This window comes from Rhinatrema bivittatum, chromosome 14 (assembly GCF_901001135.1).
Source record: "Rhinatrema bivittatum chromosome 14, aRhiBiv1.1, whole genome shotgun sequence".
NCBI lineage: Eukaryota > Metazoa > Chordata > Amphibia > Gymnophiona > Rhinatrematidae > Rhinatrema > Rhinatrema bivittatum.
Window position 1 is genome coordinate 12,711,806 of NC_042628.1, and position 12,627 is coordinate 12,724,432.

Below are 12,627 nucleotides of genomic sequence, written 5' to 3' on the forward strand. Positions count from 1 at the left end.
GAGGGGAGGCGAGGCCTTCCCATGCCTTGGCAGCACAGTCCATGCACAACGGGTCAAACCGGGCTGGGGAGACTATGAAGGCGTCATCCCCAGTCCCCTGGGTCGGGAGGAGATCCACGCATCGCTCAACAGTGACCCCCTATGGGCCCTAGGAGGGGGGACCCAACCCTGGCTCGTTGTGAATAAAGGCGGGTGATGGGACCCCAAAGGAGCGGGAGGAAAAGCCATAACCTCCCTAAAACTTTCACAGACGGGTCACCCCGGATCCCGGCTTCCCCTTGGGACACTCACGTCCAGTGGTGGCCGCGGCTTATGGCTTCTTTCATTTTAGCCCCCGTCCTCCTGTTGAAGGTTGGACTCCAGGCGGCCCTGGTGCGCTTCCTCGCGCACCTGGAGGAGGCGCTTTGGCGTTAGCCGCAGCCTTAGCGCGATCGCTGCGCACGCGAAAAGCCAAGCGCCTGCGCGCACGCGAAGCCTGGCAGCAGCTGCCGCCCCAGCGCCCTCCACTTTTCGGGAAAGTTCAGCCCCAGTGGGCGCCCGGGTTGGCGGCCGCCGGCCCTGGCTCCTCCCTCGGCCTCTCCCTGATATCCGGCCCGGCCCCCCTCGCTCCTCCCCCCCTCCCCGGACACGGCAGCGACCACGGCTCCCAGGCTGGATCGGCGGAGATCGGAGGGAAGCCGCAGCCGTGGGTGGGGGGCGACCCCGCTCCCGGGACCTGGGGCCGAGCTGAGCGCTGAAACGGTGCCGCCGGATTGGGAACTTTCCCAGGACTTGGGCCACAACTTCTGCGGGGCGTCGCACATGTTGCGCTTTCCCCAGCGAAACGTCCCGGCGGGGGCCAAAGCTTTAAGGCGAGGCCGCTGCCCCGGGGGCCCCCTCCCCCGCCCGGCGGGATGGCGGCGATCAAAGCCCTCCAGCAGTGGTGCCGCCAGCAGTGCGACGGCTACCGGGACGTGAGCATCACCAACATGACCACCTCCTTCCGGGACGGGCTGGCGTTCTGTGCCATCCTGCACCGGCACCGGCCGGATCTCATGTGAGTAGGGGGAGCCACCCTGAGACCGGCACAAGTATTCCAGGTCCTTGCATGCCTCCTCCTCCCGTGGTCCCCCGGGGTTCTAGATCCGGGCAGTAAGAGCCACTCGCAGACCGGCACAAGTATTCCAGGTCATTGCATGCCTCCTCCTCCCGTGGTCCCCCGGGGTTCTAGATCCGGGCAGTAAGAGCCACTCGCAGACCGGCACAAGTATTCCAGGTCCTTGCATGCCTCCTCCTCCTCCCGAGGTCCCCGGGGGTTCTAGATCCGGGCAGTAAGAGCCACCCTGAGACCGGGACAAGTATTCCAGGTCCTTGCATGTCTCCTCCTCTTCCCGAGGTCCCCGGGGGTTCTAGATCCGGGCAGTAAGAGCCACTCGCAGACCGGCACAAGTATTCCAGGTCCTTGCATGTCTCCTCCTCCCGAGGTCCCCGGGGGTTCTAGATCCGGGCAGTAAGAGCCACCCTGAGACCAGGACAAGTATTCCAGGTCCTTGCATGTCTCCTCTTCCCGTGGTCCCCAGGGGTTCTAGATCCAGGCAGTAAGACCGGCACAAGTATTCCAGGTCCTTGCATGTCTCCTCTTCCCGTGGTCCCCCGGGGTTCTAGATCCGGGCAGTAAGAGCCACTCTCAGACCGGCACAAGTATTCCAGGTCCTTGCATGTCTCCTCTTCCCGTGGTCCCCGGGGGTTCTAGATCCGGGCAGTAAGACCGGCACAAGTATTCCAGGTCCTTGCATGTCTCCTCTTCCCGTGGCCCCCGGGGTTCTAGATCCGGGCAGTAAGAGCCACTCTCAGACCGGCACAAGTATTCCAGGTCCTTGCATGCCTCCTCCTCCCGAGGTCCCCGGGGGTTCTAGGTCCGGGCAGTAAGAGCCACTCTCAGACCGGCACAAGTATTCCAGGTCCTTGCATGCCGCCTCTTCTTCCTCCCGTGGTGCCCGGGGCTTCTGATCGGCTTTGGTAAATGGTGCCCCGTGGTGCCAGTGTCTTTCTAGGTCAGCGTTTTACTCCTGAGCCCGGTGAGACAAGGAGCTGGGCAGAGTGTGACAGCTCCCAGCAGTGTAGGCAGGGAAAGAAAGGAGGGAGCTGGAGCTCATTTAATCTAAAACTCCAGGCTCCCATCAGAAAGCAGGATAGCAGCAGTGAGTCTAGAGGAGCTGGGATATCACAGAAGCAGGGCTGCTCCCTGACACACCTCCATGCAGTATACCTGTCATTTTTTTCTGTCCTTCAGCTTTACAGATGCTTTTTGAAAGCTGTGCTCTGTGCTTCAGCCCACCTTGGTGCTGGCTGCTGGCTGCTGTCCAGGGTCAGGTGTGCAGGCCTAGATTTAGGCACAGGCAACTGCTTTAGGGCCGTGCACCCTCGCCACTTCAAGTGGGCACCACTGATTCACTCTGGCCCAGCGTCCCCTCCCCTGCTTGCCAGTCCCCGGGAAGGGGGGGGGAGGGTGTGTGTGAATCTGACCTCCGAGGGTCCTGCCTATGGCTACTAAAATCTTAGAGCTGGCCCTGTGGGTGCGTGAGGTGGATGCTGAGTCCTGGGCAGCCTCTCGATCCGGAGATGCCACAGCCGAATGTTTAAACAGCGCAGGGTCCACCATCCTTTCGGTAACCGGAAGCCCAAGGGGGAAACCAGCCCGGAGTTCTTCAAGTGCCCTTTCCTGCTGAATCTACTTAAGTTCTCTCCTCCCGTCCGGTTCTGACGTCCATGAGAGCTGGAACGCCCTGACCGCTCCGTCCTGCTTGTCCCTTTGCCTCGGCCGTGCCCTTGGCCCAGTTAGTAAGCCACGTGGTCTGCCCGGACATACAAAGACAACGAGTTCAGTATCAGAAGGGTTAACCAGCCCCGCTAATTGTAAAGTGAGTTGTGAAAGATTTTCTGGCAGGTTTTAATGTTTTGGTGTCACTTCTGTTGCTAAACAAGCTTAAACAACAGTTGGAGATTTTATTCTTTTGCAATTAAAGCTTGTGCTTAAGAAAGCAAATGAGTCTTATCATTCACTGATCGGGAAAATATTTCTACAAGCAAACGTGGGGGTTTCCAGGCTGCTGGCCCCACTGGTGTCGGGTACAAGCTGCTTTAGGAAATGCTTTTCTATTCTTTTTTTCCTTAAGAATTATTATTCCTTGAGGGGCTTTGGAAGAGTCGTGGTCTCGCATGGCTTGCCCCTATTTCCGTGGAAACGTGGGGCATTTCTCCATTTACCACAGTTACTTGTTAACTCGGCACACAGAGGGCGAGACATGCTGAAGATGCTTTCCCATTTTATGTCTGTCGGGGGGGGGGGGGGGGGGGGGGGGGAGAAGCATAGCACATCTGGGGTGGCCACTACGCCACCTCAGCTAGGACGACCCGAAGAGGCCCATCTGTTTTCCCCATCGCACACACGAAGTTGTGGGTTCTGACTTCCCCCTAAGAAATGCAGGAGCGCATCTCTGCACGAAAGCAGGACTGGGTCAACCTGACCAATTTAGCAGCCACCCTCAGGACCGACGCCATCCTGTTTCTATCCTTCTGAAGGTGCGCGCTCCAGAACTGTACACAGCACTCCAAGTGAGGTCTCATCGTGGACTTATCCAGGGGCAATATCACCTCCCTTTTTCTGCTGCCCAAACCTCTCCCTATGCAGCCAAACATCTTTCTGGCTTTTACTGTTGCTTTATCCAGCTGTTTAGCCATGTTAAGATCATCAGATACAATTACCCCCAGATCCTGCCCTTTCTTTGTGCTTAGAAGAATTTCACCTCAAATACTGTACCTTATCTTTTGGGGTTTTGCATCCTAAATGCATTACTCTGCCTTTTTTTTTAGCATTAAATCTTAATGGCCAGACCATTCCTCGAGCTTCGCTAGATCCCGCTTCATGTTTTCCACACCTTCCTGGCTGTCCACCCTGTTACAGATTTTGATATCATCAGCAAAAAGACAACAACCTTTCCCAACAACTCTTCCATTATGTTGCTCACAAAAATGTTGAAAAGAACCGGTCCATGGACTGATCCCTGAGGCCACAGCGTTAGTAACAACCCCCTCCTCAGAGAAAACTCCATTTACACTACACTTCGTCACCTCCCACTCAGCACACAATTTATTTATAAGTTTTCTGTGCGGAACATGTCAAAGGCCTTGCTGTCTAGTGCTCATAAGAACATAAGATAAGCCATACTGGATCAGACCAAGGGTCCATCAAGCCCAGTATTCTGTCTCCAACAGTGGGCCAATCCAAGTCACAAGTACTTGGCAAATACACAAACAATAAATAGATCTCATGCTACTAATACCGGCAACAAGCAGTGACTATTCCCTGTTGATTAACAGCAGTTTATGGACTTCTCCAGCAACTTCTCCAAACCTTTTTTAAACCCAGCTACAGTGACTGACTTAATTAACACTCTCTGGCAATGAATTCCAGAGCTTAATTGTGTGTGAGTGAAAAAGAAGTTTTCTCCAATTTGTTTTTAAATGTGTGCTTGCTAACCTCATGAAGTCCTTGTATTATCCAAAAGAGTAAATACTCATTTCACATTAACCTGTTCAAGTCCTTTTATGATTCTGTAAACCTCTATCATATCCCCCCTCAGCCGGTCCTTTTCTAAGCTGAACAGCCCTAACCTCTTTAGTATTTCCTCATAGGGGAGCTGTTCCATTTCCTTTATCATTTTGGTTTGCCCTTCTCTGTACTTTTCTCCAGTGCAACAATATCTTTTTTGAGATGCAGCGACCAGAATTTGCACCCAGTATTCAAGGTGTGGTCTCGCACATGGAGAGATATAGAGACATTTATGACATCCTTCGTTTTTATTCACCCATTCCCTTCCTAATAATGCCTAAACATTCAGGCGCATACAGTTAAAGTCTGCGGGAGAGTGGGCGAAACGCCCGTTCTCCGGGCGCACGCACCGGCCACTTGCTGGTGCGTGCGATTCAGTATTTAAATTAGGCCCGGTGGTAAAAAACGGGGCAAAAGGAGGCGCTAGGGGGACACTAGCGCCTCACTAGTGCCTCCTTTTTCACAGGAGCGGCAGCTGTCAGCGGGTTTGACAGCGATTGCTCAATTTTGCTGGTGTTGGTTCTCGAGCCCGCTGACAGCCACAGGCTCGGAAACCGGCCAAAATTGAGCGTCCGGTTTTTGACCCGACAGCCGCGGGACAAATCAAATTTTTTTTTTTTTTACTTTTGAAACTTCGGGACCTCCGACTTAATTATCGCCCTGATACTTAAGTCAGAGGGTGCACAGAAAAGCAGTTTTTACTGCTTTTCTGTGCACTTTCCTGGTGCCCGAAGATAAATTAGCGCGTACCCAAGGTAGGCGCTAATTTCTGAAAGTAAAATGTGTGGCTTGGCTGCACATTTTACTTACTGAATCGTGAAGGTGAATACCTAATACGGCCATCAAACATGCATTTGCATGTTGAGGGCCGCTATTAGGTTCGGAGGATTGGATGCGCGTTTTCCGCCCCTTACTGAAATAAGGGGTAAGGGAAAATACGTGTCCAGTGGCGGGTGTACTGTATCGCCTGATTGTTTGCTTTTGACTGCCGCAGCACACTGAGCTGATCTATTTCAATGTATTATTGCACTATGACACCTTAGATCTCCTTTCCTGGGTGTTAGTTCCTATGACACTTAACAATGTGTTAACTACAACTTGGATTATTTATCTCTGTATGCATCACCTTGCACTTGTTCACATTATATTTCATCTGTCATTATGGATTTCCAATCTTCCAGACTCGCAAGGTCTTCGTGCAATGTATCACAATCCGCTTGTGACTTAACTACTCTGAATAATTTTGTCATCTTGCAAAATTTGATCATCTTATGTGTCATACCCCTCCCCCTGAGGCACTCCACTGTTTACTTTCTTTCCACTGAGAACACTGACCTTTTAATCTTACTGTTTCCTGTCTTTTAACCAGTTTACAATTCACAGAAGAACATCTCCTCCTAACCTATGACTTTTTAGTTTTTTTCCTCCGAAGCCTCTCTCATACACACACACACCCACAACAGATGACAGCAGATATTCTTAGTTTTATTCTCCATTCCTGTCCTAGTAATTCCTAACCATTCTTTGTCGTTTTTTTTTGACCGCCCGACATACACTACCTGACTGGGCGGGAGGGAGAGCCGATGAAAAACTGTTGTGGCTCAGCCGAGCACCACTGTTTAACCCGCAGTTGGACGTGTGTTTTGTTGTGTAGGTGACTCCACAGCCCCTTTATGCTACTAAGGGTGATTAGCGCCTCCTCAATGCGCATCCACATGTTGCTAAACTAATAGCGCTCATCACATGCAAAGGCATGTGATGAGGCTATTAATTAGTCACCCCACATGCGAAAAAAACAAAATAAAATTGTGCGTTCATATATGCACATTTTGGGCTCAGAAATTAGAACATAAGAACATAAATTGCCATACTGGGTCAGACCAAGGGTCCATCAAGCCCAGCATCCTGTTTCCAACAGAGGCTAAACCAGGTCACAAGAACCTGGCAATTATCCAAACACTAAGAGCAGGCATTAATTTCTGAGTGCCCACAAAAAGTTGGAGTACTAAATCAAATAGGAAATAAATTTAGCCCTACTTCTTGTAACAGTCTTTGCAGTGCATGATAGCTAAGATTAACAACTTTTTCCAGTGAAAGAACAGTCTCCCTCTGACAGCTCTAGGAGTTCTCTTGGAGACAACGTTTCCCTACCTGATGATTGTGTATTTGCACATTTCCTGTTCTGCTTGTCACTTGCATGTGTGTCTGCACTCAATTCTCTAGTTTGATGTCTTTAAATTTTTCTTTTTTTTTTTGCTATATAACCATTCTCTAAAAGCTCATAAGTATAGTATTAAACTAGAAAATTAAAGGTAGTCCTCGGACGTACAATTGGCTCTGAAAACCACATCTTAAGTCAAAATGTAACTCAAGACTGATTGTCCCATCACCGAGATGTCAAAAATGGGGGGATTGGTTCTAGCCTCATGCGCTGATACCCTATTTTCACCAAATTAACCCAGAATTTAGTAAAACCATAGGCTGTAAAAAGCATAGGACCTTGTTTTATCTGAGGAGGAATGTGCCAAGGCATGCCTGCAGGAGGCTGGTCTGATGTTGTCCTGGGATGAGGACATCCCCATTCTCTTAGGGCCGGGGCAGTCATCAGCACTCCCACGTGCTCCTGCTGGGAGACACTCACATGATGCTAAATTGAAACAAAGGTTGTAGGGTGGGGGTACAAGTTATTTCAGATCGTTATCACACCAATAATCTTAAAGTGGAGAGCTGCTTGCCTATTGAATGCATGCTTCCTATCCTATTTTAGCACACACAGGCTCTAAAGCTCCATACATAACAAAAGCCTGTTGCTTTTATACAGATTTATTATGATTCAGATTATCAGCTGCCTTTTCATAGAAATTTGCTCAAAGTGGCATACAAGAAGTTAGGACTGACCGTGGGTACACAGGGGCACCAGAGAGATGAACCCCTTTGGTCTTACATTAGGAGATAACATTGTCTACATATAGAAATGTACAACAATATTTATTCACAATACTAAGCCATATTTTAAAATGCATTTTTTTTTTAGCATGGGTCTGCCACAGTAGCAACTTGATTCTGTGAAAGCTTGTGCTCCCTGCAGTGACAACAGCTCAGCTTCATAGAAGGAACTTGTACCTGTAGTGATAACCAAAGCTAAGCTCCCGCTACCGCAAGGCCTCTAGTTTTAAAACACCTCCATCAGTACACTACAGAGCCTGGTGGTAGGACATGGAAGGCTGAGGGAGCAGGGTGGGAACCTGGGTGCTCACCCTCCCAGGACACTGTAGTACCCATGAATAAAACAAAAAACTGACTTGAATAAGGACTGATGTCTTACACAAATGATCCAGCTTTCTATGGCTGACAGCTAGGATGTATCCTTACAATGCAGACAGGAATAACTGGATGAGTCGATTGACTCTTTTTCTGCTGTCACTTGTTGTGTAGTAAGTGATTACAATGTTCATTTACATTAATATTCTTAACAACAACAAAAAAACATGGCATGTTTGTCCTTTCATTGGCATCCATTGCCCTGTTCACAAGTTCTGATTTACCTAATTGCACATGTGCAATTTATTCAGTCTCTTGAAATCCTCAGAAATCCAAAGTTATTTTTCTTTGCAATTTTCTCGCTCATATCCACCGGGAATGCTTTATTGCTTGTCTGGCAGTGTTTTTTATCTTCCTGTTAAGCCTGAGTAGAAGGGTCAGGCTGAGTTGGAACTGGCTTTGCCCCCCGTTCATAGATGCAATGGGATAAATTCAGGGCCTGCTGCTTAAAGGTGCCAGTTGGCTAAAAGCGAGTTAAAAATTCATTGCCTGCAGGAAACTCTGCGTTGCTCTAAATTTGCAGCCATGGTGGAGCTCCCTCCTCCTGCATTAGCTGTGAGCAGTGAAGGCCACCCAGTGTTGATCTCAGGGGTAACTTGTTGCAGGCTGGAATGGTTGGCTGGCTCTTTCTGTTCTTCTTCTGCTGATGTTCATGAATAGATGGCCTTTAAGCTTGGGTTGGGGGGAGGCAGGGTATGCATATTTGGTTTTGTCTACTGTGGTGGGCATGGCAGGAAGCCGATGGGTCAGGGAAACAGAGCTGATAATGACTTTCTATTTTAGGGCTTGGAGTCCATAAGTCAGAAAGCAAGTTTAGCACAATCGTGTTTTTCCTTTTTCCTGTTGTTTTCTTGTCCCATAACATATGGAGAGAAGGATCATTGGTTGTTTTTTTTTTATTTGAACTGGTGGCAAAACCTCTCTGGTTGAAATGTTTACTGGCAGAGTATTTATCGAGTAGCCTAGAAGGGTAGAAGACCCTAACAAAAGAATACTGTGATTTTTTTTTTTTAATGCTGGACAGGATTAACCTTTCCACCTGCACTCTTCCTCCAGATTTCACATCTCAGCAGGAGGCGGCAGCTTTCCTGTTGAGTTTAGATCACCCATGGTGAAGAGCTAGAATCTCTCTGGAAAGTGTAAAGCATAAATTGAGGTGGAGTATCCTGTTCTATGTAAGACAACGTTGTCACTGTTTATGATTGCAATGTAAACCGGAGTGATAATTAACTCTGTTATTTGAATTTCGGTATAGAAAAGTTATAAATAAATAAATAAATAAATTATCCACAAAGTTTACAACCAGCTGTACACATCTGAGCTGGAGTTCTACTTTTATCCTAGAAGGGGGTAGGCCTATCTTGTTTTGTGTCATTTCCTACCCCAAATCACCCGGAAAAACAGCAAAATTTAATTTCCTAGCGGGTAGCAGATGGACTCAGGACCAGTGGGTATAGTGTACTCCTGATCGCAGTTGGAGACGGATCAGATTTCAGTCTGACGTCAGCCCTAGTACATATACCCCTGCAGGAAGTGCAGCTCTTCAATATTTTCCGTCTCCATAGCAGTTAGGGACTCTATGCACACTCGCTCAGCGTTAGAGTAATTTTACCAATGAAAACCAAATTAAGAAGAAATCTTACCTCTACAGACTAGCCCGCTCTCCTGCAGTGACACCCATTGGGTCCCTCCCCCAGTCGAGATTCCCGAGGTGATTTCCGCAATCCCTCGGAGGTAAGCCTCGGTCCGGCAGCCGACCCATGTTTAGGAGGGAGAGGTAGGGAGGGTGGGTGCTGGTGAAGGAAGAAGGATGAATGCTGGGAAAGGGATCAGATGCAAGAAGGAGATAGAGGTCAGATATTGTGTGAAGGGGAGAAGAAGAAGGCAGGAGGACATTCTGGGGAGAGGAGTAGGTGGGGGGGGGGGGGAATGTTGTGCTGTGATAACTGCCAGTAGTAAGTCAATGAGGGAGGGGGTGCAAGACACCTAATGCCATTGCATGAGCCCTGCACAGGGCTGAATGAACTTGTGGTGTAAGCTCCCCTCACCTGCTAGGAAAGGTGGTCACTCAAGGTGGAGGAGACGAGTTTTCCCTGTGCAGCAGGTCAGATGGGATGAGCTACAGAGCTAACTTTCCCCTTTCCATTTGAGTTACGACTTTTTTGCACGCTGGCGTGTGGGTGTATCAACTTGACTTGTACATGCATAGCTGTGCTTGCAGGGGGTTGTAACATCTATCCTACATTAGAAGGGGGAACTTTACAGCATTAGTTGTAAATGTAGCAGAGACATACAGAGCCTGATTCAATAAGGTATTTCTCCCATTCTCTGTCTATTGACAACAACCTTTATGAATCGGGCCCATAGTGGGGAAACCTGAATTGATGTCACCCAAGATCCTCCCCTCTCTTTTGTGCCTTGGTTGGATTAATTCTGTACTGTAATTTGCCATTAGGTCAGCACTAAGGAATTGGGTATATGTGAGGGCCTGGAGGCTGGTTAGAGGAAAGTGGCTATAATATGTGATCCCTTCACCAATGCCAGTTTATTTTTCTTTAACAGAGAATTGTGGCAAATACTGGCAGCACGGGGATTCCTGGAACCCTCAATATGCACCTAGAGCCCATCTGTTGAAGCATATGACTTTTATAATTATTTTTTTTTTTTAACTAATCCAGGGCCTGATTCACTAAGGCTTTTTTCCCATTCTGCTCCTATGGGAAAAGTGCTTAGTAAGCAGGGCCCCAAATTACAAATTGTTACACACGTTCATAAAAATTCAAAGACAATAAACTACAGGTTGAGCGGTGCTTGCTAGAATCATGGCGCAAAGACGCGTGTCCCTTCCTTGGAGCAAGTGAAAGTCGGCAGAGGGGATCCAACAGTAAATGCTGTCGGGCAACTGTGATTTTACATCGGTTTGAATAAAGATCTGAACTTCCTGCCAACCTTCTACTCTCAGTCCTTCTACCATCCCCACTCTGTGCCGAATTTTAAGCCCTCCTGTCCTCCAAGTTAATCTGGCTTCTGCTCAAGTCTTCGAGCATTCAGCTGCTAGGCTCAAAAAGATGGAACAAGATACTTCTACCCCCTCCGTCTTCTCTCCCCTTCTAGAAGAAAATCAAGCTTGGCTGTTTGGCCAGGCCTCCCCCTAGATTCCAAGCCAGAGATTTCAACTTGTCACGCTGCTACAACCTCTTGACCATGAACCCACAATTTCGACCACCGCTGGGCTAACGCTATTTAATGGTTTCTTAATGTCTCTAAACTCTGTGCTTGCACTATTGTACTGGATTGGTTTACTTGTACAGATCTCATTATTCTCGCCATCCACGTTGACCCTTTATTATCTACCACATGTACTGTACAATCTAGATGACTACTTACAATCTGCCTCACATCCTTAGCCATCTGTATGTGTGTCTGATGTTCTTTGCTTTGCAAATTGTGATGGAACTGTAATTGTAATTTTGATTATAATCCACCTTGAGATGAATTTAGGAATAGGTGGAATATCAACAGTTTATGGATAAATGAAATAGTTGCTGAGGTGCAACATGTACATGGATGGACAGACAGATGACCGCACCCAATAGATACTCTTGCATTAGAGAAATGCACCTAATGAGCACTGTTTTATATGAAACAAACCTAGTTCAAGTCAGCTCTCACAGCACTTGTGAGCATGCAGCCTTTAAGAAGGTTGCCAACATTTATTATATTATTGCACTTTTCAGCAGTTTACATTTAGCTACTATAGATATTCCCCTTTCCCCAGATGGTTTACAATCTAAGTTATAAGGAATGGCAGTGGGATTTGAATGCTGGTCTTGCTGGTTTGTAGCCCACTGCTCTAACTACTAGGCTACTGCTCCACTCGGAACCTTTCAGAGAGAGGTTGCCAGGTTTGGTTGGAAAATTGCCAGTTTTCGTCAGTCACTTGAAGGCCCTTTTCTCACATTTTGTCAAGCGCTAATGTGCTTAGTAAACAGTTATTATAGGATAAGTATCAGATGGTTTTTATGCTCCAGAACTGGGGCCTCTGTGACATCACCTTAATCTTGCCTTGGTTCTGATATAAGTGCAGGATAGAAGATATCCACAGGGGACTGAGAACTTGCGGGGATGTGCTCTCATATTTAAAAATAGAGGCAAGCATGGAGGAAATGCGTGACTGAACAGAAGTGAATAGAGCGACACGCGCGCACACACCACACACACCATGTAGCTTTGTCCAAATCAAGAGACGGCAGAGATTGGGCAGGCCCTTGGTGAGGTCTCACCTGGAGTATTACATTCAGTTCTGGAGCCCGTATCTCAAAGATGATAGAGACAGGATGGAGGCATCCAGAGAAGGGCAACCTAAATGTGTGGGGGGGGTCCTTATCGGAAGGCTGAAGGATCTGAATATGTCACCCTGGAAGAGAGGAGGCGCAGGGGAGATATGATACGGACCTTCAGACACCTAAAAGGTTTCTTTGAAACTTTTCTGTTGGAAAGAAATCAGTAGAAACTAGGGGTCATGAAATGAAAACTCCAGGGGGGGAAGACTCAGAACCAACGTCAGGAAATATTCCTCAACGGAGAGGTGGTGGACGCCTGGAACGCCCTTCCGGAGGAGGTGGTGAGGACAAAAACAGTAAACAATTTCAAAAAGGGCATGGGATAAACACTGTGGATCCCTAAAGGCTTGAGGATAATGAAGGAAAGGGTGC

The 12,627-nt window shown here is 48.1% G+C and overlaps 1 protein-coding gene across 1 annotated transcript in view; it reads left to right on the forward strand.

Annotated features, from left to right (window-relative positions):
• Positions 1-536: 536 nt before the first annotated feature.
• The window catches only part of LOC115075989 (MICAL-like protein 2), a 52,957-nt gene continuing 40,866 nt past the window's right edge, over positions 537-12,627 (forward strand). The window contains 1 exon segment of the mRNA XM_029577022.1: positions 537-1,036. Coding sequence (XP_029432882.1) covers positions 894-1,036 — 143 coding nt within the window. The 5' untranslated portion in view covers positions 537-893.